Genomic DNA, 27,993 nt, shown 5'->3' with positions numbered 1-27,993 from the left:
TTTGGGTAAGTATGTGTGATTAATGTGTGAAGTATGTGTGATTAATGGAATGAATGAGTATTTAAATGTTTGTGAATGTGTGTTTGTGTGTGATAGCATGGATGTGTAAGGGGGGTGGGGGTTGTAGCATGGCATAGGGAGGCTGTAATCCCACTACTATCATCCCCAGGTTCCAGCATGTACTGGCTGCCTTGGCTTGATAGGAGTGTGATTGCTGTTAGCAGCAATCACACTCCTATCAAGCCAAGGCAGCCAGTACATGCTGGGTTAAAAGGCATATCATGGGGCTGAGTGGCATATAGGGGGTTAAAATGCATTTCTGGACCTCCAGAAATGCATTTTAACCCCCTATATGCCACTCAGCCCCATGATATGCATATATACCTCCAGAAATGCATTTTAACCCCCTATATGCCACTCAGCCCCATGATATGCCTTTTAACCCCCTATATGCCAGAGTGGCATATAGGGGTATAAGGCATATCATGGGGCAGAGTGGCAAATAGGGGGGGTATAAAGCATTTCTGGGGGCAGAGTGGCATAACTGGGGGGGGCAGGTTGGCAAATAAAAGGAAATTTAAAAAATATATTTACATGAATTAATATTTACTGGTAAAACTTTTTTTCCTATAGGGTCGTCTTATATTCAGGCTTTTTGTTTTTTTCCTAAATTAATATTTTGATTTTGGGGGGTCGTCTTATAATCGGGGTCGTCTTATAATCGAGCAAATACGGTATGTATGATTTTCCCGAATCTGTTCGCAATGTACGTTATCCGGCGCGGCAGGCGTCTGAGTGTCTCGCGCCAATCCATTTCTGTGTTAGAGTCCACGGTATTTCCAAAAGTACAATCACTGTGACTTATTGCTCTGATGGGGTCATTGAACGATGTTTTAGCGCAGCCCGGTACAGGGGGTGACTCTTCCAATTAGCCTTGGTAATGTTTCTTAAAGCTGCTGTTCCACCAACCATTTTTTTGTAACTAAAGATACAAGAGGATGTGATTGTGGAACAGCACCTTTAGTTTACGCCGTCGGATATGCCGACACGATAATGTTTTATGCTCTGTTACGTTGTAACGGTGAAGTCTGACCCTTCTGGTATGGAACAGGTTAACCAAGCGCCCTAGACAGCCCCGCGTGTGGAGAATGGGCCGGGTCGGACAGCATGCAATCGTTTGGGTGCTATTTGCTTTAATCTGAGGATTCGCCGCCCCGGCCGGCATTCAAATTGTGTTTAATTCCAGAAGGTGTTTTTATTGCTGACCAAATGAGTTTAACGGACGTGGATGACAATAAAATCATTTCGTTACGGATCGGCCTCCGCGTGACTTTTATTTTCTCTCCATTTCATAAAATTCTCGTGGGTTTATAAATATATATTATACTATATGGACAAAAGTATTGGGATGCCTGGCCATTACACCAACAGGGACTTTGATGACATCACATTCTAAATACATAGATGTTAGTATTAAGTTGGTTCCCCCTTTGCAGATATAACGGCTTCCGCTCTTCTGGGAAGGATTCCCGCAGGATTTGGGGGAGTTTCTGTGGGATTTTTGCCCGTTCATCCAGTAGAGCGTCTGCGAGGTCAGGCGCTGATGTTGGACGAGACGCCCGGCTCGCAATCTCTGTTCCGGTTCATCCCAAAGGTGTTGGATGGGGTTGAGGTCGGGGCTCTGTGCGGCCGGCCAAGTTCTTCCACCAAACTCACCCAACACGTGTCGTTATGGAGCTCGCTTTGGGTGCCGGGCGCAGTCACGCTGGAATTGAAAAGGGTCTTCCCCAAAACTGTCCCCACAAAGCTGGAAGCCGAGCATCGTCTAACATGGGCCGCTGATGGGGACGTATCAAGACGTTTTGGACAATGCTGGGCTGATGGAGGGGGCAACGCGCCGGGACGATTACCAGAAAAGCTCCATCTTCAGGGGATCCGGCTGCAGCGTGGCATTTTTAGATGTAAAGTGCAAAAAAGTGCTAAGTATATAGTTGCACGCGAACAAAAATTAAAAGGTGCAAACAGGAAAATATGGAGTCTTTTTTTTTTTTTTGTGTGTGTGTTTTTCCTCCAGGATATATAACTGTTACGCGTCTTTTATATTCGTTTTTAGGGAAGATTGGGCTGAGCAGCAACTATTTCCCTGGGTTCTGGTTGGGTTTCTACTTGTGAAATATACCCAGAATACATTCTCGAGCCCCTGTGGGATGTAATAAATGCTGGGTTAGGGGTTCTTGGACCTTTTCTAAAATAAAATGTGATTCTTCCATTTCTTGTTGTGAATATGAAGTCGTTTCATCCACCGGATCGGCGCCGGCTCCTCCATCGCCCGTCTCCACCAGAGGGCAGCGTAACACCGCGGTGTCCGTTCCTCCCTGTACTGAAGAGCTGCCGGTTCTTTTTATGCTAAGTCTGCCCCGGAACTAGTTTGAGGCAGCGGGCACCATCGCGATTGTGGATTATGGGAAGAGAAAAGCATACCTCCCAAGTATCCCTGTTGCGTCTGAGCAGTCCTTCTAAACAGTACAATAATGTATACAGAAACCGCAGAGAATGGGCAAATACATCAAACATATATATATATATAATTTTATTATTCAATTCTTTACTTTGTTTTATTTTTAAAAGCGGCATAAAAAGCCGGGATGAAGCCGACCACCTAAAACAAGCGTCTCCATGAGAACCTGGAGGTCTGCAGAAGCACGCCGTGTTCGAAGCGTTTCCCGCTGCTGCCCTGTGATTGGCAGAGGCTTCTGGGATGCGGCGGGTTAAATAGTTGCCCTTTGTGTATTCGGGGCTCGTTCCTTGCACCTCGGCTTGTGCCAGGACGGCTGGAATGGGAACAGGTGGCCCTTGAGTGACGGACGGGGATCTCGGAGGCATTTCCAGCCCCTGGGCTGCGGACACCTTGATACATTTTTCCATTCGCTCCGTGAATTCTATTTAGAGCTTTCCAGATCCCGGGAAGCTGCAGCGGCACAGAGGCTGTTTCATAATTTAGTTGATTACCAAACTTCGGTCTTCACTCGAGTCAAATGCTTCCCTTAATGTTTGATGCAGATTTACGCTTCCTTAACCCTTTGAGTGCCTGGGGCCCCCTACATCCTATTGCATGATGTGTCTGTAAAAATAACCCATTTTCCCAATTATTTCCTCATATATTCCAATTCTTAAAAGCCCCTCCCCTTTAGTAAATGTATCCAATAGATGGATGTTAAAGTCATATGTATCTTAAAGAAATTATTTTTCCAAAGCAAAATAGTAAAAAAAATAGAAATTTGGAAATTTTTTCTGGATTTTGATTAAAGATTAGGGCTAGGTCAGCTTTCTACACATTCAATACTTCCACTGGAAGTCCATTCCATGAGTCTACTACCCTTCTGCGGCGCGTAGCAGCTTCTCATATTGATGATAGATTAGATAGTACTTGGTGGCCGGGTTACATTGTATCTCTCGTCCATTGATATGCGTTCTATAGAGGGACTGTCTCTTTAAACGGATGCCAGCGCGCACCAGGTAGCTGGTCCTGTCCGTCAGCCGCGTCCCTGGGGGCCGGAGGTGGACGAAGGGCTGTTTATGTAGCTGCTAGTGTTAACAGCGTGTTTATCAGCGGACACCTAAAATACTGCCCAGCGGTGACGGGATCCACGCTGTTTGGTGTTCAAAGCTGTGCATAGAGCGGCAGACGCGCACCAGCAGGTGAAGGGTTAAAAAGGCATTTAAATATATATTTTTCCCTCCCAAACTAATACCGACTAACCGGCTCAGACTGGCCCTCTGGCACATCGGGCAAATGCTTGATTTTTACAGTTCCCTGGTCTGGTTCGGGGGGAGATCAGAGGATCCCCCCCTCAACTGGCCCATGATCCCCACCGCCTGCAAAAGCGCGACAGCTACCCCGCACGGCAGGACTGTCCTGTGAAAACTGGGACTGTTGGGAAGTATGCATTGAGCAGTTACCCAGGGTTCTTCTATTTAGATGAAACGTCAGTAGTAACACCCTGTTGCAACAACGCAAAAGGATGATGGGAATTGTAGTCCAATGGCCTCTGGCGTGCTGCATGTTTGCCCCCAGCATAGCATAACGAAAGGCTTATTTTTAACCCGTCGAGGGCTCATTCATAATTTGTTAGGGAACGCATAACTGTCACATGACACAGAACACTTTGCCCTGATAGGTCGTTGCCATAGAAAAGTGTTACAAAAAAATATATATAAAAGGTGGTTTAAAATATCAGTAAAAAAAAGTTTTTAAACTATGTGAGGATATATATCTTTATAAAACGAGGGGAAAAAAGTTAAAATGTCACTTTTAAGCCTTATCGAACTTTATGTTAAAAACCAGAGACTTTATATCTTTTTTTTATTTTTTATGCTATTTTATTTAGTTTTATACTTTTTTTGAATTGAAATCACTTGAATATATTTATGATTGTTTAATTCCGGGTCCATATTCATTGTTCTTTCTTGCTCTATGTTTTTTTACATAAAACGTACTTTTAAAGTTTTTAGGAATGTATTTATTTTTTATCTATAAACCACTTTATTATCCTATTTAATGTATTTTCCAAAATGTAAACAAAAAAAGATAAACGTCCCCATAAATGCGATTATTTATTGTTTTATATAGCGCCATCTTATTCCGTAGCGCTGTACAAAGAGGATGTCTGTAATGCATCAAAATTGAATAAAAATGTATTGGAGAAAATAAATAAAATTAAAGCTTCAGCAGATAGAATTTGATGACCACCTAAAGGGAATAGCCCCCCAGGACCCTCGCACTCCGGCTCTTAAAGGGTTAAGCATGCAGACCCCGGCTCGTGCCGACCACCTGTTTTCTTTGCTCCTTATGGTCAGTTCCTTCTCGAAGCCCCGAGCCCTGAATGAATAAACGAGGAATGACCAAGATCTGACCCATAAGTCACTGCCTACTGTCCACTTCTTGCCCCGTGCGATTTGCCCCCAGTGATTTGACCTCATCCCCCCCCTCCCCACTACCACCACCGCCTTCCCTTACCCCCCTAACCCTTTATCTAATGTAATGCTATCTCCCCAGTAAGTGACGCCCAGGCTATTTTAAACTTGGAGCAAAAGCCCTGGAAGACACCAGACACCCCCCGCCCGTCAGCAGGGCTCCGACACCCCCCACCCGTCAGCAGGGCTCCGACACCCCCCACCCGTCAGCAGGGCTCAGACCCCCCCACCCGTCAGCAGGGCTCCGACACCCCCCGCCCGTCAGCAGGGCTCCGACACGCATCTCCTTCATCTGACTTTCTTCTTCTGGTCGAGGAGACAACAGGAGGAGGGGATCAGTCCAAACCCAAATCTGATTCCAATTTTTATTTGATTTCATTTTTTTCCATCCCTTTTTTTTTTTCTTTTTTCACCCCAATTGGATTAAGCCGAGAGGGATTGTACAAAGCCCGGAGTCTGCAGAGTTTTCTAAGGACCCCCCGACCAAGGCGCACAGTGGTCCCCAGATGAGCGGCCGAGAGTTTCCCGGTGGATCCAAACTCTGAACGCTGAAAAGTGCCCAAGAACTCAAGAAAGAGGTACAGAGGATCGAAAGAGGGGGGCTTCCCGGGACCCTGAGACAGGAGGTTGGGTTTATGTCCGTCGCTGGTCCATATAGTCGTGGTTTTTGATGGCGGATATCTCAACTGATGTCTAATTAACGTCTGTTTTCTGAGGACCTCAATATGTCCGGCATGGGGGAGAGAAGAGAGAGAGAGGGGATAGGAGAGGAAGACGGGGAGAGGAGAGAGAGAAAGAGAGGGGATGGGAGAGGAAGACGGGGAGAGGAGAGAGAAAGAGGGGATGGGAGAGAAGAGATGGGGAGAAAAGAGAGAGAAATGGGATAGGAGAGAAGAGACGGGGAGAAAAGACAGAGAGAGGGGATGGGAGAGAAGAGACGGGGAGAGGAGAGAGAAAGAGAGGGGATGGGAGAGAAGAGACGGGGAGAGAAGAGAGAGAAAGGGGATGGGAGAGAAGAGAGAGGGGTGAGAGAGACATTTAAATACATAAAGAGATTTAATAAAGGACCGGAGGGAATTTATTTCAAAGGAGGAGAAAAGTTACAACAAGGAAAATGATAAAGTGATTAAGGGAGAAAATGTTACAAAGACTAACGAACTCCTGAGGATTCCTTTACTGGTTTCACAGATACAAGAGGTTATAAAACTAGAGCGTCAGAGGCTGGGATGGAATGGTAGGAAATTTTACTTTACTGAGAGGGTGGTAGATAAGTGGAGCATCCTCCCAGCAGAGGTGGTAGAGGGTAATACAGTGAGGGTATTAAACATGCATGGGATAGACATACGGCTCCTGAATCTAAGACGAGACCAACGACTGATTAAGGTTTGAGTCTTTACAGCAGTAGAAACGGGCTGCTAGACGGGGGCCGAATGGGGCCGATCCGCCCGCAGGGTCTCTGCTCCTATATGTGATGATATTAGTGGCCTCATTTTGAGTCTTAGATAATTTTAGTGTTTTTTATAAACGTGCTGTTAATTTCCGTGTCTCTGGGGTTTATTTGTATAGTGATGTCATTTAATGTATATTTAATAAATATAAATAATCAGAAGCCTGATTTACGGAGAAAAATGAAGCCTAAACCCCCGCGCCCCGTGGATGTATGATGGACGGTGTTCGCTTTATCATTCCTCAGCTGGTGGCAGCATTTTTAGTTTTAAAATAAATGGGCTACTTGTTTCAGTGAATTATAGCATTTATTATTATTGTTATTATTATATCTATTATTATTATTATTATTATTATTATATTTATTATTATTATCGTTATTATTATTATATCTATTATTATTTATTATATTTATTAGTATTAGTATTATTATATTTATTATTATATTTATTATTATTATTATATTTATTATTATTATTTATTATATTTATTATTATATTGATTATTATTATTATTATTATATTTATTATTATTATTATATTTATTATTATTATTATTATATTTATTATTATATTTATTATTATTATTATTATTATATTTATTATTATTATCTTTTATTTATATGGCGCCAACAGTCCCCGCAGCGCTTCTTACAATCCATATATTCAAAGGGTCTGACAGAACTAAAACCGACAGACTAAGGCGATCCGATACATTAGGGAAAGAGGGCTTGGCCCAGAAGCTTACAATCTAGTAATTGTTATACTGGTATCGTAAGACTGAGGGGCTTATTCACTAAAGCGGGCGTTGTGATAATGCTGGACCGGGACAGAGGAGAGAGAACCGATGGCCCACTTATTATTAATTGATTTATATAGCGCCGTCATATTCCACAGTGCTGTACAAAGAGTTAATGGGACGTAACAAGTAGCGCATCACGTAACAATTTGGGCCCTGTTCAAAGGAGCTGACAATCTAGCAGGCTCTTGGCAGCTGCCGAATGTTTGCAGGTATCTGCTTTGGTTGTCAGAGTATTTATACAGTACGGCTCATTGTGTGCCGGGCAACGCGTTTCACGCTTTAAGGGTTAAAGGGCTGGGGTAATTATATTCAATCTTTGTTGTGTCCGACTTATGAAACCCGAGGCCCTAAAAGAGCCGATCTTCATGATATATCCGTTTCTCCCGCTGTAACGACTCAAACCTTAATCAGTCGTTGGTCTCGTCTTAGATTCAGGAGCCGTATGTCTATCCCATGCATGTTTAATACCCTCACTGTATTACCCTCTACCACCTCCGCTGGGAGGCTGTTCCACTTATCTACCACCCACCCAGTAAAGTAAAACTTCCGATCTGGTGGCGGGTTCTGGGTTGCCATGTCCCGGCTGCTCTTGGGCAGTGAAGGAATGCGTCCACTGCCCCTGTTAGCTCTGCTGTAGGTTTGGTGATGTAAGTGTCGCACTTCTACAAATGGCCATCGGCAGAGACGGGCCCCGACAGCTGGGTCTATTTTAGGACCGGCAGATCAACACAGGAGCGATGTGTTAACCCCGCGGCTTCCGGCAGCCGACAAAGCGGCCCCCTCCTCTGGGGTTCGCGGAGCATTTTCCCTGCTGAGAAAAGTGTTTCTTTTTGCCCTGATGCCCCTGCGGGTTTAACCCCTTACAGCCGAGGAGCCTCGAAAAGAAACCGATTGCAAAGTTATCCAATAAATTGGTTTCACGCCGAAGACCCCGACGTGCCGTTTATTCGCAGACGGGAAACGCTTACTGAAGGGTTATCAAAAAATGACCCTTTAAGATGAATTTTCTAGGAAAAGGCTTCCCGTTTAGGGGGACGTCTAGTAACCTCCTCGCAGCGGACATGATCGGGGGAGGGGTGCGCTTCCCCTTTAAATGAACCTGTTACAATATTGCAACCGATTATTCAAATTTTGACACAGTTGGTCTCGTCTTAGATTCAGGAGCCGTATGTCTATCCCATGCATGTTTAATACCCTCACTGTATCACCCTCTACCACTCCTGCTGGGAGGCTGATCCACTTATCTACCACCCCCTCAGTAAAGTAAAACGTCCTTACATTCCATCTCAGCCTCTGACCCCCTCCTTTTAGACAGAGAGACTTTGGAAAAAAATGCCCATTTTGTTATCGGGAGCCGTATCTTCAAGGTTTAAAACTACAGATAGCGTGGCTGGGCAGGAAAGGGTTAATGTGCTAAAAAGTTACTTTTTGCTTAGTCCGCTTAAAAAACAAAATTCTAATTTCAGGATTTGTTTGGCGGGGTTGTTTTTTTTTAAGAGGATTTATGAAAACTTACTGTTTAGCACATTAACCCCTTCCTGCCCAGTTATGCCGTCTATGTTTCCTTTTTTATGGTTACCCCCCTTTTAGAGAGAAATAAATCAATATTCAATTGTTCGGTTTGAAACTTTTAATTTTTGGGGGGGTTCCGCACAAAACAGATTCATTTTTCCGAGGTCACATCGGCCTCCAGCGAAGGCACAGCCAGGGTGTTAAATGGAAATTCCCTGTAATTTCCCATGAGCCTTCGGTGCGCTGGAATCCTGCAGTCAGTATTATATATTTAGATAGCGCCAGCAGATTCCATAGCGCTGCTTCAGTAGAGGAGAGAAAATGAACTTTAATGCTAGCGCTCGACTCTTGGTAACTTACGGTCTATTAGACAGCCCAAGCAGGAAGATTTACTCTCGCTTTATTAGACTGTGCATGCGCGGCGGGATTTGTTGCTGTACATTTCCCTATCTAAAGATATTATCGTAAATGTCTTAGGTTGAGGCAGACATTTATAATATAGTGTAGCAGCAAGAAAGCACTTACAGGGTGGTAGATAAGTGGAACAGCCTCCCAGCAGAAGTGGTAGAGGGTAATACAGTGAGGGGATTAAGCACGCATGGGATAGACATACGGCTCCTGAATCTAAGACGAGACCGACGGCTGATTAAGGTTTGAGTCTTTACAGCAGGAGAAACGGGCGACTAGACGGGGGCCGAATGGGGCCGATCTGCCGGCGGATTCTGTTTCTATGATTTCTGTATAGAAAGTATGAGTCTGCAGTAATGTCCTGTCAGGGGGCAGCTGGGCGGTGGATCCGTACCGATTGCCCCTTGTCGGGAAGAGCAGCACTCAGCGCTTCAGCTGTTTATCAGCTTGACGGACGGCAGATGGACGGCAAGAACTGGCAGAGCGATCCCGGCTGCTAACGGATTCCACTGGAGTGACGCCGGCCGACTATTTATTTATCATTTATTCTGGACGCGTGAAAGGCGCTCCCAGAATTCTCCAAGAGTGAAGCGGAAAACTCGTCTTATATAATATTCTAAAAATATTAATAATGTAATAATAACAAGAATAATAATAAATAATAATATATTTATAATAATAATAATAATATAGTTACTTTCCTGCCCAGTTATGCCGTCTATATTTGCTTTTTTTTCCTCCTTTAGGAAAAAAGAGAAATAAATTGGGGGAATATTCAAATTGTTCAATTGTAATAAAATATATATATATTATATGATAATAATAATATACATATATAATATATACCATAGCTCCTTTTACCCTAGTTTGTTGCAAAATTTGAAGGAGCTACAAAGTGGATTTTTTTCGTTTTTCCTTCTTTTGGATCAACAGCAATTAACAGATATGGGAAAGGCAGATCATGATGGACGCAGGTCGTTTTTCAGCCTACGTAATTATGTAACTTATAATTATGTAATAATAATAGTAATAATTATTCTTAGATATAATAATTAATAAATAATATATTATATATGTTGTGGACGTATGGGGCTTACAAGCATTTATTAAAGGGACACTACAGCCATCCTTTGCACTTTAATATATATATACAATAGCTCTTTCACCTTAACGTTGATGTTTCCTCCCCGTGTATTTCGTCTGTGCAGCTGCATTGGCCAAAAACATCCCTTGCCCAGTAATGTGCATGCGCAGAGACTTCCCTGTGTTTTCTGGGGTATAGAATGAGACTCCCGCCTTGTGCACATGCACAGAAAGCGCTGACGTTGATTTCTCCTGCCAGTGATTGGCTGCTGTAAGCTGGCAGAAGCTCTGAAGCTGCAGCTTCTTGTCTTTTTTTTAAAATCTTAGTACTCAGAGAGTAATGAAAGTAATGAAAGTAATGAGTAATGAAAGTAATACCCACGCTTTATCAGGGAGGCTCTTTGAGACATTAAACTGTCCCTTAAAAAAAGAGTCACAAAAAGGGGTAAAGGAGCATTTCCCAAGAGCCCCCCACACCTTGAAGTGCCCGGGGTAGCTCCTGTTGCCCCATGGAAGTTACATTTTCTGATTTTACTTTAATGAGCAAACGAACATTTCCTGATATTTAGTGTGTGTTACAGTGTGTGAGTATGTGTGTGTAAGTATGTATGTTACAGTGTGTGAGTATGTGTGTGCGTGTAAGTGTTACAGTGTGTGAGTATGTGTGTATAAGTATGTTATGGTGTGAGAGTGTGTGTGTGTGTAAGTCTGTTGTGTATGTGTGTATTGTGAAAGTATTGTGGCAAGGTAACGCAGTCTGTGTATATCAGTAGCAGGTTGGAACGCTCATTATTCCCAGCATGAGGGGGTTAATTGCTGGAGGTCAGCAGGTGGAACCAATTTACCTGCACTCAGGTGTTTAAAGGGCGGCCGTTAGAGGTGTTTGTTGTCTGTAACAGGGAGAGAGGCAGCCAAGCTGGAGGCCCTCAGACTTTATATAAAAGGTAACGGTCCAAATAAACGGGCTGCTGCTGCTGCTGCTGCTGCTGCTGCTGCTGCTGCTGCTGCTGCTGCTGCTGCTGCTGCTGCTGCTGCTGCTGCTGCTGCTGCTGCTGCTGCTGCTGCTGCTGCTGCTGCTGCTGCTGCTATTACTGCTGCTGCTGCTGCTGCTATTACTGCTGCTGCTATTACTGCTGCTGCTGCTGCTATTACTGCTGCTGCTGCTGCTATTACTGCTGCTGCTATTACTGCTGCTGCTATTACTGCTGCTGCTATTACTGCTGCTGCTATTACTGCTGCTGCTGCTGCTATTACTTGATGACTGGGCTGGAGTAGCCGGCCGGTCGGTTAGTGAGGTTATATGATAGGTTTATTTAGTCTCCGAGATGGAGTAGGATTTGTTTTGTTTATTTATACTGCAAAGCGCAACGCTGGACCTTACAGAGAGCTGAAATAAACCACACTTTGCTTTTATTCTGCTGGTGTTTGGCGTTTCTTGTCTGTAATAGGGCCCTCCTGCCATTGTGTGTGTGTGTGTGTGTGTGTGTACAAGTATAAGTATGTTACAGTGTGTGTGTGTGTGTACAAGTATAGGTATGTTACAGTGTGTGTGTATAAATATGTTACAGTGTGCGTGTGTGTATAAGTATGTTACAGTGTGTGTGAGTATGTATGTGTAGGTATGTTACAGTGTGCGTGTGTGTATAAGTATGTTACAGTGTGTGTGAGTATGTATGTGTAGGTATGTTACTGTGTGTGTATAAATATGTTACAGTGTGTGTGAGTATGTATGTGTAGGTATGTTACAGTGTGCGTGTGTGTATAAGTATGTTACAGTGTGCGTGTGAGGGGGTGTCAGTAATAGTTAGAGGGCAGAATGTGCGGCCTGTGAATCGAGGAGATTAAGGAAGTTATTTCGGTGACAGGATTTGCGCCGAGTTTCCTTTCTGAGCTGAGAGTCAAAAGCAAACGAGCGACGGCCGGGATGACTTTGGAGTAAACTCAGCGGCTGACGCGATGACGTTAGCGTTTATGTTTCCTGTAGGTTAATGCGGGGCTGGACATGTTTGTGGAGAGGCAGCCGGACGTGGAAGCCATTTTATTCGGCAGCCATTTTATTTTAGGGATTTTTTAATGCTATCTTTAACACAACGTCTCCTGATAATAATATTCATTTTATTGCCTCTGTATTTATGTCTCCAGAGATCCCATTAGATACCTCTTTTTTTTTTACTTGTGAATGAAAGCAAAGAGCCTCAACGGGGCCCCTCCGGTATCCTATGCACCCCCCCCAAAGAAGAATGCATATTATTATTAATAATAACAAAAACATTGTTTAATATGCATTAATTTGGATTAATATAGATATTTAACCTGTATGAAAATAAATAAAAATACTTACCTTTAGGAGAAGCTGCAGCTCCAGAGCTACACTGCGCTGCCCCACTTTAGTCTCGTTTTCCGTGCCACGGTTAGCCACTTGAAGCAGCCAATCAGTGGCAGGAGAGTGTTCCCTCTGCAGCCAATGGGAGTGCTATCTGCCCATGCGCACAAGGAGTTTCACAAACCAGGTGGTTGGTGGCGAGTATAGGTGTCTGCGCAGTAGAGGGCCCCACGCCTGGTCAGCCCAGGAGAGAAGATACCGCTGGGCGGCATTCCCTAAAATTTTCAATACTTGCTAGAACGGCCAACCGCCAGGTTAAGCTCAATTTTTGGGACTGTCCTGACGAATTCAGGACTGTTGGTTGCTAAGTGTACTTTTTTAATGACATCACAATTTTTTGGCATTAAAGCTGCTGCTGACAGCGGAATTCTGATGCGGTCTTCTGTAAGCGGCGGCGTGTTTGGCTCCTAACATGTATCTCGTTATCTGTTATATATGTTGTACGGCTCTCTCTTTTTCTGTGCCTGTACTGCCTCTGTCTCTTTTCATCATCATCATCGCCACCATCATCGTCTCATTGTGCACGTATTAGAATTCCAAATGTCAGTTTCTCATAGTGATGTGATAATAAAGGCAGAAGTTTCAGCCTCACCAGGACCGTCTTGTCTGATGGGTACTCGGTATGCGTGGACTTTCAGGAGATGTTATCGATGTCAGCGCGTTAAAGACCGTTTCATGTTAATCCACCGACTGCGGTGAGGAGCAGCGGGCTGCTTGGCCAGCGCCGGACCCCGACAACTGTTACGTTTAACCTTGAGGGTCAGAGAAGTTATGGCTTCCGTAGAATGTTTCACTCAAAACAATCCTAAATTTAGGTTTCTATGCATGTGGGTAGCTTCCAAAAACAACCCGCGATTCACCAGTCCGACAATGGGCTGCCCGGACGAGCCAACCACCCGGTGCTTCTCGGCCGTCTTGGACGAGGTAGAAATCGAGACAGTTGGAAGCTATGCAAATAGTAATAAAGACTGTAATGTAAACCCTGCGTCTACTTTATGTCACGGACTGGGTCCAAGCTGGTGACTGGAAGGACCCAGCGCGCCCGATGTAGTTTGCAGGAGTCACGATGCAGCAGTGGAGTCTGGGGCAGGGCCTGGTTGCAGGGTGACCACACTCGCCCAGGCGTTGAGCACCTAGGAAGTGCAGCCAAACACCAGCGCCCTGATATGGCAGCAGATGGAGTCCAGAACAAAGCGAATCCTGCAGGCACCCTGGAGCAGGCATGAAGCATAGCACATAGATCACGAGCAGGATGCTGCAGGCTGGGAGAATGAAGACTAAGCAAAGGGTTAATGTAGCAGACACTTAACACAGCAGAGGAAAGGGAGACCAGGCAAGAAACATGATATAGGATATACATGAGAAGTGGCTAGAAACATGACATGAGTAGCGTAAAGATAAACAGGCACCGGACAAGGAATAAACATAACCTGACAAGACATACATGGTACAGGGCACAACAAAGGACAGGGAAGAAGGCAAGGAACACAGGGGAAGGAGTGAGGAGCCGGAACCCTCGGACGCTTCTTCCTTTAAGCAAGGATAGGAAATCTTAACTGGGACATGGGGAGAGGAGAGAGGAACCGGAATCCTCAGATGATTCAAGGAAGAAGGGCAAAGGTACATAAAAGACACACAAACATGAATACAGAAACTAGCCTAGGACTATATGATAACTATTGGAGATTTCGTCACATGATATGGCCATAGTATGCTTAGCCCACCACTACGCCAAAGTACTCCAATGACGGTGGGTCCTAACGCTAATCCCTGCTGACAAGATACAAAACAAACCACACATGTAAACCAAACACAGCACTGAGACATACCTTAGACTGAAGACTGCAGACTGAGACAAACAGAACACAGGTGGGGCACACCTAATAAAGGAAGCAGAGCTGAAGCAAAGAGCCGGAGCAGAAGCAAGGAATGGAAAATAGAACAAAGCAAAAGGAAATCCAGGAATGGATCAAAGCAAAGCAGAGAAACTAAAGCAGGACAGATATGCAGCTCCGCAGCCTGGGCAGAACGTAACACAATCCCCCTCCGAAAGAGCGGCCTCTGGACGCGAACAGAAACATCAACAGAAGGAAGCCCAGCTCTCTAACGGAAGACTGAAGACACAAGGCAACCCAGGAACCAGCATACGGAGTCTGAAAAACGTAGGAGTCCTTCGATGACCAGCACTGCCGCTAGTAGACCAATCTCCTCCAAAACAGGAATCAGAATGTCTGTACAGGAATGAGGAAGTTGTCTCTAGCTGACTTTTAGGTCCAGACGAAGGCAAGGTAGATAAGCCACTTGACAAGGCAGACACGGCAGGTAACCCACTTGCTGGGCAGACATGACAGATAGCCCACTTGCTGGGCAGACATGACAGGTAGCCCACTTGCTGGGCAGACACGAAAGGCACGAGTTCAGGCATGGGTACGGGTTCAGGCACAGGTTCAGGCACAGGCACGGGTTCAGGCACAGGCACGGGTTCAGGCACAGGCACGGGTTCAGGCACAGGCAACAGGTAGCCCACTTGCTGGGCAGACATGACAGGTAGCCCACTTGCTGGGCAGACATGACAGGTAGCCCACTTGCTGGGCAGACATGACAGGTAGCCCACTTGCTGGGCAGACATGACAGGTAGCCCACTTGCTGGGCAGACACGAAAGGCACAAGTTCAGGCATGGGTACGGGTTCAGGCACAGGTTCAGGCACAGGTTCAGGTACAGGCACAGGTACAGGCACAGGTTCAGGTTCAGACAACAGGTTGCCCACTTGCAGGGCACACGGCAGGTTGCCCACTTGCAGGGTACTCGACCAGGGTAGCCCGGATGCAGGCACTCTTCCTGGGAGTCCACAGTGGGGCGCTGACCGCAACTCAGGAAACCCTCTTTCAGGGTACACGGCAGGTTGCCCACTTACAGGGTACTCGACTTAGGAGTCCACTTACTGGGGCGCTGGCCGCAACTCAGGAAACCCTCTTTCAGGGTACACGGCAGGTTGCCCACTTACAGGGTACTCTACTTAGGAGTCCACTTACTGGGGCGCTGGCCGCAACTCAGGAAACCCTCTTTCAGGGTACACGGCGGGTTGCCCACTTACAGGGTACTCGACTTAGGAGTCCACTTACTGGGGCGCTGGCCGCAACTCAGGAACAAGGCAGGTTCTGGAACAAGGCAGGTTCTGGAACAAGGCAGGTTCTGGAACAAGGCAGGTTCTGGAACAAGGCAGGTTCTGGAACAAGGCAGGTTCTGGAACAAGGCAGGTTCTGGAACAAGGCAGGTTCTGGAACAAGGCAGGTTCTGGAACAAGGCAGGTTCTGGAACAAGGCAGGTTCTGGAACAAGGCAGGTTCTGGAACAAGGCAGGTACTGGAACAAGGCAGGTACTGGAACAAGGCAGGTACTGGAACAAGGCAGGTACTGGAACAAGGAGAAGCCCTCTTGCGGGGCACACGACTAGAAGCCCTCTTGCGGGGCACACGACTAGAAGCCCTCTTGCGGGGCACACGACTAGAAGCCCTCTTGCGGGGCACACGACTAGAAGCCCTCTTCAGGGCGGACGAGAACGGAGTACCACCGGGCCAGGCACATGTACTGGTTCATGCAAGGGTACCGGCATAAGCTCAGGTAGTGGATCATGCATGCGTACAGGCTCAGGCACGGGTACGGGAACGGACACAGGCTCAGGCAGGAACAGGCACAGGCTCAGGCAGGAACAGGCTCAGGCAAGCGGGTACGGAGGCCCACTGGAAGGGCTGACTGGTACGGAGGCCCACTGGAAGGGCTGACGGGTACGGAGGCCCACTGGAAGGGCTGACGGGTACGGAGGCCCACTGGAAGGGCAGACGCTGCAAACTCCACTCCGCGAACTCCTGGCCGTTGACCTGCGGCCATGTGTCACGGACTGGGTCCAAGCTGATGGTTGGAAGGTCCCAGCGCGCCCGATGGTTGTTTGCAGGAGTCACGATGCAGCAGTGGAGTCTGGGGCAGGGCCTGGTTGCAGGGTGACCACACTCGCCCAGGCGTTGAGCACCTAGGAAGTGCAGCCAAACACCAGCGCCCTGATATGGCAGCAGATGGAGTCCAGAACAAAGCGAATCCTGCAGGCACCCTGGAGCAGGCATGAAGCATAGCACATAGATCACGAGCAGGATGCTGCAGGCTGGGAGAATGAAGACTAAGCAAAGGGTTAATGTAGCAGACACTTAACACAGCAGAGGAAAGGGAGACCAGGCAAGAAACATGATATAGGATATACATGAGAAGTGGCTAGAAACATGACATGAGTAGCGTAAAGATAAACAGGCACCGGACAAGGAATAAACATAACCTGACAAGACATACATGGTACAGGGCACAACAAAGGACAGGGAAGAAGGCAAGGAACACAGGGGAAGGAGTGAGGAGCCGGAACCCTCGGACGCTTCTTCCTTTAAGCAAGGATAGGAAATCTTAACTGGGACATGGGGAGAGGAGAGAGGAACCGGAATCCTCAGATGATTCAAGGAAGAAGGGCAAAGGTACATAAAAGACACACAAACATGAATACAGAAACTAGCCTAGGACTATATGATAACTATTGGAGATTTCGTCACATGATATGGCCATAGTATGCTTAGCCCACCACTACGCCAAAGTACTCCAATGACGGTGGGTCCTAACGCTAATCCCTGCTGACAAGATACAAAACAAACCACACATGTAAACCAAACACAGCACTGAGACATACCTTAGACTGAAGACTGCAGACTGAGACAAACAGAACACAGGTGGGGCACACCTAATAAAGGAAGCAGAGCTGAAGCAAAGAGCCGGAGCAGAAGCAAGGAATGGAAAATAGAACAAAGCAAAAGGAAATCCAGGAATGGATCAAAGCAAAGCAGAGAAACTAAAGCAGGACAGATATGCAGCTCCGCAGCCTGGGCAGAACGTAACACTTTAAAAGTTTTTAACGATCCTCTTTTGTTGCCCTTTGACCTACAGCAGTAACGATTACATCCGCCCTGCTCACATCGAACGGTCAATGGTGTGACTATCGCCAAATTCAGATAAATCTTACAAAAAGTAAAAACTGAATTGTTTTTTTAATTAATGAGACGTTACGGTAAAAAAAAAAACCCCATCTAATCACATTTGGTTCTTGTTTCAGAATTCCAAAATGGATTACAGCTCGTTTAGTGGGGCCCCTCGGTTCCTCACGAGGCCGAAGGCCTTCATGTTGTCGGTGGGGAAAGACGCCACGCTCAGCTGCCAAATAATCGGAAGCCCCAGGCCCACCGTCACCTGGGAGAAGGACAAGCTCCACATCGAGTCGGGAGGCCGGTACAAAACGGTGGCGGACGACAACCTATATCGGCTCACCATATACGACTTGAACTTCGGAGACAGCGGCCAATATATTTGTAAGGCTATCAACAACATCGGCGAAGCCTTCGCGGCTGTTACAATCAAAGTGGGCGACGACAAGGAGAGCACGGTGGCGGAATGCAGTCCGTATTTCATCCTGAAGCCGATCACTGCCAGGGTGAACCTTGGGGAAGATGCCTCCTTTCAGTGCAAAGTCTTGGGCAACCCAACCCCATCCGTAAACTGGGAGAAAGATGGCCGACAGCTCGGGAAAGGCTCCGATTCCAACCGCATACGCGTGGAGGCTGACGGAGAGTCCAGCTCCTTGAGGATACACTGTATCCGGTTTTCAGACAGCGGGACTTACATATGCCGAGCCGAGAGTCCCGCGGGCCAAGCGACGGCATCGGCTTCTCTGCTCATCGACTCGTTTAGCAATCTTAACGCAAACAGCACGAGTGCTCTAGAGACGGGATACGGGAAGAGCACCTCGCTATTATCTCACCTGCAGAAACGACGCGAGGAAATGCGGAAGTCGGACATCTCTTACCTCGGGTCGTACGACTCAAAAGTCACGTCCTACTCCGCTCTCGACTCCGGTTTGGGTTTCGGCTTGTCTCTGGACTACGAAAGGGCAGCTTCCCTGACCCCCAAAGCGACCCGCGACGGGTCCGTGGGGGTTCTCACGCGCACCTGCACCGTCACCGAAGGCAAGCATGCCAAAATGAGCTGCTATGTTACAGGCGAACCCAAGCCGGAGATCGTATGGAAAAAGGACGGGGAGGTGATCGCGGAAGGACGGAGACATGTCGTGTACGAGGACGAGCAGGAGAACTTCGTACTGAAAATCCTCTTCTGCAAACAAATCGATAATGGCTTATACACCTGCACGGCGTCCAATCTCGCCGGACAGACCTACAGCTCCGTACTCGTCATAGTGAAAGGTAAATTACTCCAAAAATGGCTGTCTGTTGATGTAATACGGGGTCCTGCAAGAATATTTTGGGGTCGTTAATGACCAAAAAATGTTTGTTGGACCTGGGGACGTCTTCTGCCCTAATGGTTTGTTTGTCGGGGATCTGTCTGCCTGCCACCTGTTTGTCTCACTAATGTCCTTTATTTTTGGATCCAGAAGCGGGATTGGGAGATACATTGTAACAGCAGACTAACATGTTTTTTATCTATAAATATAGACACAAATATTTAAATCCTCTGATAGAGTTGGTAAAATATTAAACCATGTGTAATAACAGAACAAAAATAATTAAATAGTCAAAAATCCCATTCCCATCACTATTCTGCAGCTCGTGTGAATACATTAAAGGACGATCTATCTCTTCCTATCTCTCACTTTGTCTCTATCCTTTTACCTATCTATCTATCTATCTATCTATCTATCTATCTATCTATCTATCTATCTATCCGTCTATCTATTTCTCCATCTGTCTGTCTATCTATCTGTCTATTGCTCCATCTATCTATCCTTCTGTCTGTCTATCCATCCATCTAATTGGTCAGAAGATGGATAGTGTTAGAACGCCAAGTTCATGACAAATGATTGACAATACACTAGACATGTCAAGGGTTACATTCGTTTTTGGAAAATAGATTTTTTTTTTCCCCCTGAAGTTTCAATTTGGACGAAATTGTGAGTTTTTTTTTCATTTGAAAACTACATTTGGTGCAAAATCTTCTCTCTCTCTAATCCCCAACAATTTAGCGACACTACGCATGCTACACAATACACAGCCACACAACGTTAAGAGAGTAAGGGGTAAGTCAGCCAAAACAGACAAACCAAGAAATATTAAGTGTTTTCTCCTCCTTTTTGGAGATTGCAAGAAAGCATGAATTAGACAAAATTTGTTAAAATTAAAGGTTACTTAGGACAGGCGTCCCCAAACTTACAATTAATAAAAAAAACTTTAAATGATTAATGATTGACTTTAAGAGCCATTATTAAAATTTGTATTTTAGGGACTACAGACACATCTTTCATATTTTATAAATGTTTTAAGTGATTTAATTTTTTTGTTATTTCATTTATTAATCAAATTTTTTGTATGTTTTTTTTAATTGTATCTCATTCTGAAGTTATGCTAAAATAGATGCCAGGGGTTTATAGTATCCTAAAAAACTTCCTATAGGAGACTCCTGGTCCTATTGCCCCTTCTCATCCAACATGAACAAGCGGCTAGCCTTGCTTTTTGGCTGTATAGATTTCCGAGAGGTAAAAATATACCTTTTTAATGATTTGTGTAATTTCCATTAGGGAGTGGATCTGGGTGATATTTTTCCAAAATCTAAGATCCAAGAGTGAAAAAAAACCTAAAACATACAACCAGGTAAAAAGTTACAGACCTTTACGAAGTACGCAGAGCTCACCTTTGCTCTCTTTTATCTCCAGAGCCCAGAGTGCCCTTTAGGAAAAAGTTGACGGACCTGGAGGTGCGGGAGAAGGACTCCGCCACTTTCCAATGCGAGGTCCCGCTTTCCATCACCGAGTCGGCCTGGTTCAAGGAGGAAACTAAAATTCAGCAGAGTTCCAAATACAGCATCGAGGAGGAAGGAACCGTCAGGAGGCTCACGATACAGAACGTCACGGCCGACGATGACGCCGTCTACATCTGCGAGATGAAAGAAGGCAGCCGGACCATCGCCGAATTATCCGTCCAAGGTGAGAGTACAGAGGATCGGTCACCGTCTTAAAGCCTGTATTTTATATCATTATATATCACGTCTAATAAAACCTATATGATGGTGTAAACAGATAAAACGAGCAACGTGTATACATTAGAAACCCAACATACGTGCGCAGCAGAGGACTCACCAGAAGGCTGCATGAATCAGTTGTGTTCGATCTCTTGGTCATGTCCACTTCCTGCCCCAGTTACACCCACTCATGCCATTGTGGGGCAATTTGGAGCTAGCCCCGACCTATGCACAGCTACCCCTACCTTCCCGTATTGGTCTTGCCCTCTTCCTGCCTCCTATAAAGAGCAGAATAAGGAGGGCTTTAAGGACCCGATATAAAGGGTATACTATAGGAAGAGGCGTCTTAACTTCCTGTCTGCACGTTCGATATTCCCCATTGTTAAATTGCTGACTGCTGCTGATTGGTTAAGGCTGCCTTTGTAAGGGCTGAGGGGGGGGCATTAGAGAACTTCAGGACAGGAGATTGTTATATTATTTTCCCATATTTACCTTTACTAAGTTAAAGTAGCCCCTTTATCTATAGGTAGTTTAATAACTAAATTATTCTAAATCATGCAAAAAAAAAAAAATCCCTTTTTTCCCCATGGTGCATTTTGTTAAATTATCAAACTTTCCCAGTTTAGGAACAAGTATGTAAATTCTTTTTTTTTTTTTTTTTTTTTTTTTAATAATTTACTCAATTAAGGCTTACAGGCCTTCTTTCAATGCAACTGTTTATTATCAACTAAAAAAATTGTATAAAAGATATATAATAAAAAACCTTCACTATTATATATAGTAAAAAAGACAGGAGTGGCAAAGTTTTAATGGCTCTGATAAATAGAACAGTTAGAAAACCTAAAACTAGTGGTTTTTGGGAGCTTTTTAGCACTTTTCTAGGGAAGCAGGGACCAGAAAAAAATGTATTTAATAGTTTTTTTTTCTTAAGCCCTGTTTGATTTATATACTTTTTTTGTTTGAAGGGAATATAATTAAGAAACTCCCGAGGAGGATGGCGGTTCCGGTCAAAGACACAGCCATCTTCTGCGTTGAGTTGGAAAACGATTGTCAGAAAGTCCGTTGGATGCACAACGGAGAAGAAGTTATCCCCGGGGGCCGCGTTTCCATCACGTCCTCAGGCAAGCAGCACTCCATGATCATACGCGAGTGCCAGATCAGCGACTCCGGGGAGATCGCCTTCATTGCAGATGAATGTAGAACGTCCACCAAGTTCACCGTCTCCGGTAAGTATATTTTCCTAAAATTACAATATTATAAGAATTTATAAATTATAATATTACATAAGTTAAAATTTCATATTGTTGCAAATTAGCATTTTTTTAAAAATCTACTTTTCGCGAAAAAAAAACCTCATGCGTGAACTCTGCTGGAACGTCTGGATTTCTTTTTTTGAAACATAAATATCTGATCAGAAAATGTAGGTTTTTTTTTTTTTTTTTTTTTAAATATTTGTACTTTTTTTTTTGTACAATTAGTACCATAAGTCCGTTATGAAAAAAATATTTACATCGGCTACTTATATATCATCTTTATCGTGCTGTGAAATGAAAACAGGAAACAGGAAATGGATTAGACGAGCGGCCATGTTGCCGAAAGGAAATTAATTTTCACGTTTAAAATTCAAAATGAAATTAAAATCAAAATTTTTAATTAAAAATATCTCAAAACGCCCGTAGAATTTCTAATGTCAAATTTATTTTTGGGAATCGCGTTGGTTAAAGAAACCACCCAGACTATAGATCTCTGAACAGAGTGATTGAGCTGATTATTATGCAGATTTTTTGGCAGAGGTAAGCGAATGAATGAAGGTCCCTGAGAGAGGCTTGACATACAATTGGATAAGGATCAGTATTCATTTTCCTCTTACTCATATGACATTAAATCCTGGGCCCTTTCCGAGCTCTTAGGACTCGGCGTTCACAAAACAGAACGCTAATAGGATGGAACGCTGTGACGGAATGGAAGCTGCAGCGAACACCTGTCTAAGCAGGACTCCTAGAGTGGAGGCCAAAATCTAACCGGCATGTTAGACACTATAATTGTGCATAAACAGCAAAAACTGATCCAAAATATATATTTTTTGAGTAAGAAATTCCTTTCTTGAACTTTTCAGATCAGGAGAAAATCAGAGTTTTTTTCTTTTGGAAATAAAACCTTTTTCTTTTTTCCTCTTTATCTCTTTCTCTGTCTCCCTCCACAGAGCAGGGGCTGCTAACAGAAATATATGAATGAATTTCTTATGAATACTTGTAACTTGTTTTCATTTGTTTCGTTGGGTCTTCCTTCCATATTTTCAAAGATTTGTGTGAATGTTCAAATTGTATGAATTTGTATGAATCCGAGTGCATTATACATATTGTAAAAACAGCAAAAACATTAAAAATAAAAATCTGCTTTTACCTATTAGCAAAATGTATCAAATCGCACGCTGTGAAAGTTAATACAGCCATTTTTCCTATTTTTGGCAAATTATCACATATTAGCGGTAATCAGAAATCTCAAAGTTGGAAAAAATCTTTTTTTTGGCTGCTTTTATGTAACTCAGAAGCGACCATGTGACTCGCATAGAGACTGAAAAAATATTGTACATTAATTTCTTTTTAATGTTCTCTATGCACTATTTTTTTCAAAACTAATGAAAAAAAGAAAATTCCCACGTTGTATTTGTGCTAACATTTTAGATGCACATCGGTACAAAATAATAACATCTTAAAACATATTAAATTTTTTATAAATTAAATTAAATTTATTAATATAATAAAATATAATAATAATACTTTCAATTATATTTAATATTTGACAAATGTAATATTTACAAAATAACATTAGTAACCCTGAATATTATTGATTGATATTTCTTTAAATTGTAAATTTTGTTAAAACTTATATAAAAGAATATGGGACATGAGATTTAACCCTTTATACATTGGGGGCTTAAGGAGCCATATGCCTATCCTATTCATGTTCTGTTGGGGGGCTGTTCCACCTATCTACTACTCTTACATTACAACCCTGTAAAATCCGGCTGTTTAGATTTCATTTTCAGAGATTTGTGCAAAAGGACAGAAGAACCGCTAAGCTTTTTAACTTTCATCAAATTGTGATTTTAGAAATAAAATACTAATCAAAATTTCTGTTATTTTTTTTTCTTCGCAGCTTTAAGGAAACCTCCATCCGCTGCCCCTATTAACCCCGTGGTGACCGATAAAACGGAAACCTCTGTTAAATTAACCTGGTCCCCTCCCCCTATGGAACGACCGGTGGCCATCGACGGGTACATCGTAGAACGGAAGAAGCTGGGAGCCATGAGTTGGGTGAGGTGCCACGAATCGGCCAGCGTCCCGGTCTCAGAATTCACCGTCAGCCACGTCCCCGACGAAGGAAGTTTCCATTTCCGCGTCAGCGCGGTGAATAGTTACGGTCAGAGCCCGTATCTGGAGTTCCCGGGGACGTTGCACCTTGGTAAGTTTCATCGGAATTATGTCGGGTTCAATTTTTAATTTCATCTTGATATTTTTTTTCCAAAATTTATTAAAATAAAATATCTCACTTGTTTATTTTAAATGTCGTCTGAAGAGCTGATAGTTTGATTAACGCCAATAAACTGTTAGTATTTGAAAAGTATTCGATGTTGGAACGAGAGGTTTGTGTTTTTATTGTTTTTTTATTTATTCACGGAATCCAAGTTTTTGAGTTTTTATTTGCGGAATACAAATGAATATTTGTAAATCTCTGACGTTTTTGATGTCTCGCCTTACAACGTTTTCCCAGCATGCATTTCCCGCTGCTGCTTATTTTTTACTTAACTTAGACTTTGTAACATCCTTGCTTTATAACTTACAAAAAGGAGTAGAGTGGGATGAGCGCCCAAAATGCCCACGGTATACAGTTAAGTGATGGATCTTCATTAGTGCTCAACGTAAACGGTTTAGGGGCCACGGGTCCCCAATCTGCTTCTTCTGAGGCTTCCACCCCTACCTTCCATCTCAGACCAAAGTCAACCGAGGGCCGGATCTTCTTGAAGCCTTCAAGAGAGGATGGAGGCCAAAAGGCTCAACCACCGCCCTTACAAAAAATTACTGCAGTTTTTCTGAAGTAATACTGCAGTTTTTTGGACATGAAAAAACTGCAATACTGCACTTTTACTGCATTTGTACTTCACTGTACTGCAGTATTACTGCACATTTACTGCACTTTTTTTTTATATTGCAGTTGTAATTCAATATACTGCAGCTTTATTGCATTTGTACTTCCGTACAAAAATAACTGCAGTACAGTGAAGTACAAATGCAGTAAAACTGCAGTAAAAGTGCAGTATTGCAGTTTTTTCATGTCCAAAAAACTGCAGTATTACTTCAGAAAAACTGCAGTAATTTTTTCGTAAGGGCGCCCCCCACCAAAAAGCCGAGTGTGGCTGAACCTACGTATTGCATATGACCTTATCTTACGTTGGTAGGTCAGGATCTGTTACATCTGAGAAATAGTATCAGAGCACAGAGGATCAGGGCCATGCGGAGCACAGGAGACATATGGATAACTCATGTTAATAGATTCCAGGGGTCTAATACTAGAGCGACAGACGCGGAGCAAATGGCCGGGCCGGGTACGGATCCTGGTAACCGGCAACTCACAGGATCTGATCTGGGGTCAAAATGATGACAGGGTCCTTTGGGACTTGATTGGCGCCTTAATAGCCTCATTATAACACCACCCATTACCCTTTTCCGACAGACAAATCCGCACTGTTCTGCCTCATTTGTCACTCCCAGAATCCCCGGGAGAAAACAAAATCATCAATAACATAACATACTAAACATAATATACTAAAGTAACACCAAATAAATACACACTACTGTTCAAAAGTTTGGGGTCACTTAGAAATGTCCTTATTTTGGAAAGAAAAGCACATTTTGTCCGTTAAAATAACATGAAATGTATGAGAAATCCAGCGCAGACGGGGTTAATGTTGGAAATGACTATTGTAGCTGGAAACGGCTGATTTTTAATGGAATCTCTTGATAGGCGTACAGAGACCCTTTATCACTCCCATCACTCCTGTGTTCCAGTGGCCCTTTATCACTCCCATCACTCCTGTCTTCCAATGGCCCTTTATCACTCCCATCACTCCTGTGTTCCAATGGCCCTTTATCACTCCCATCACTCCTGTGTTCCAATGGCCCTTTATCACTCCCATCACTGGTTCTTTAGGTTTCATGAGATTCCACAGTAGCCGGTGAGTTTTTTTCATTCTCTCTGTGGAATCCCCTAAACCGTCTTATTGCTCCTCTTCGATCCCTCAGAACCCGTTCCTTCGGTGAAAACTCCCCTGAAACCCGTTGAAGTTACGATAGGAGGAGACGCCTCGTTCTCCGTCGACCTCACCACCGTGTCTTCCGGCCTCTGGCTCCTAAATGGAAAAACCGTGCAAAGCAACGAGAAATACGTGATAAAGAGGCTGAAGAACACGCACGTTCTCACTATCAAGAGCGTCACCGAGGAAGACGACCAGCTGGAAGTAAAATTCATCTCTAAGGGAATCGAGAACTCGACTCAGCTGAGAGTAAAAGGTAACAGAAATATGGCGCAATTGTTGGGTTGTTGCCCTTAATTTTCTCTTTTGATGTTTTACTTAACTGATAAGGTGGTAGATAAGTGAAACAGCCTCCCAGCAGAGGTGGTAGAGGGTAATACAGCGAGGGGATTTAACATGCGCGCGATAGACATACGGCTCCTGAATCTAAGACGAGACCAACGACTGGTTAAGGTTTGAGTCTTTGCGGTAGGAAAAGAACCGTTAACCTGGCGCATACTTTCCATGGCTGCAGAGAAGGTCGTCTGATGAACGCGATTCCGGCTCAAACCGTAGCATGAGAAATCCCCTTGGTTTGTTCGGATGATGTCAGTGGATTACATGTTAATGCCATGTGATTTAGCCCCTAACTGGCATCCGGACTATGCCAGGAATCCATTTGTTCCGTAGCTCCCGTGCCATTTAGAACTTACATTAGTAGACAAAGCCCCCGATGGAGCGAGGGCTGCGCACACACAGTATGTAAGATGAATCCTCCAACTGTCCATGCAGCAGCTGTTCTAATGGGGCGAGGATGCACCGAATCGTACATTCACTAGGCAGGGACTGGGCAATTTAACCAGTTGAAGGCAGGTTATGGGGTGGAATTCGGCATCGGATGCTCATGGAAGCCCCAAGACAAGAGAATGGCTGATGGAAACTGAATAATAGATGGCCCCCCGTGCAAGATATTTAGTTGCCCCCTTGACATGCGAAGCAGCAGTGCCTTCAAATTACATTTTGGAGACCAAAGCGCTTATAGGTCCTGTGGGCAACTGACTTTAGAACTTGGGGTAACTCAGATGCTCCGGGGTAACAATGTTTCTCTTGATCTGCGTCTCCATTTATTGAAGCAGAAATTGATTGAAGAAATAACATTTCGGGGCATAAGCAGCTGCTTAAATTACTTATAAGGTAGAACCGTAAGTTTGAGTCATTCTGAACATTAAGAAAAAGCTTAAACTAAAAATGTAAAAAACTCTAGAACTGGAATATTTATGAGTTTGTTTTAAATTAGATTTTTTTCCATGAATAAAAATAATATTTCAAATATAAACTTTTATCAGATACAGTATCTAGTCTAAAAATCTAAATTGTAATATTAGGTATTTCTACGAGTTTCCTCCCCAATTTTATCTTATTATATATTATATATATTTTTTTTTATTTAAAATTTTGTTTTTTTTGTGTTATTTGTAGCGCTCCCTCATTTTACAAACACGCAGAAGGCAAGAGACGTGAAGGTAACGTATGGTGAGCAGGCAGAATTAGTCTCTGAAATGTCAGAGGAGAACGTCAAGGTTTCGTGGTATAAAGGCGGCAAAGAGATCCGACAATCCAAAAAATTCTTCCTGGAAACGAAGGGGAAAGAGAACAAACTGGTGATCGTGTCGGTAAAGAAAGAAGATGAAGACGTTTACACGTGCAAAGTCGGTTCTGACGCCGTTACATTTAATTTAAAAGTTACAGGTGAGCTTAGAGATAAAAAATATATATTATTTCATCATCTAAATCCTGAATTTATTTTTTAAATTAAATTTTTATTTGATGCAAAGCATTTCTTATTTGGGGGTCTTGCGCAGTGTATTGAAGGAATCCCATTCTTTGGCCCTTAAGTGAGAACTCCTCAAGGTAGATTTTAAACAATAAATTATTTAATAACTTTGTAAAATTGCAAAAAAATATATTTCTATAAAAAAAAACAACCCAAAAATTTGTCAAAAATATTTTTTAGATTTGACTTAAAGTTATGATTAAAAA

The 27,993-nt window shown here is 43.8% G+C and overlaps 1 protein-coding gene across 1 annotated transcript in view; it reads left to right on the top strand.

The window, feature by feature from the left end:
• The first annotated feature begins 5,322 nt into the window (after nucleotides 1-5,322).
• Nucleotides 5,323-27,993, top strand: part of OBSCN (obscurin, cytoskeletal calmodulin and titin-interacting RhoGEF) — a 118,228-nt gene continuing 95,557 nt past the window's right edge. Inside the window, exons 1-7 of the mRNA XM_053468302.1 lie at nucleotides 5,323-5,552; nucleotides 17,752-18,892; nucleotides 20,356-20,625; nucleotides 21,626-21,886; nucleotides 23,820-24,125; nucleotides 25,964-26,230; nucleotides 27,433-27,702. Of these exons, the coding sequence (XP_053324277.1) occupies nucleotides 17,761-18,892; nucleotides 20,356-20,625; nucleotides 21,626-21,886; nucleotides 23,820-24,125; nucleotides 25,964-26,230; nucleotides 27,433-27,702 (2,506 nt within the window). The 5' untranslated portion in view covers nucleotides 5,323-5,552; nucleotides 17,752-17,760. The remainder of the gene's footprint in view (nucleotides 5,553-17,751; nucleotides 18,893-20,355; nucleotides 20,626-21,625; nucleotides 21,887-23,819; nucleotides 24,126-25,963; nucleotides 26,231-27,432; nucleotides 27,703-27,993) is intronic.

This window comes from Spea bombifrons, chromosome 5 (genome assembly GCF_027358695.1).
Source record: "Spea bombifrons isolate aSpeBom1 chromosome 5, aSpeBom1.2.pri, whole genome shotgun sequence".
Taxonomy (NCBI): domain Eukaryota; kingdom Metazoa; phylum Chordata; class Amphibia; order Anura; family Pelobatidae; genus Spea; species Spea bombifrons.
Note: the sequence above shows the minus strand (reverse complement) of the source record. Positions and strands in the feature narration are given on the sequence as shown.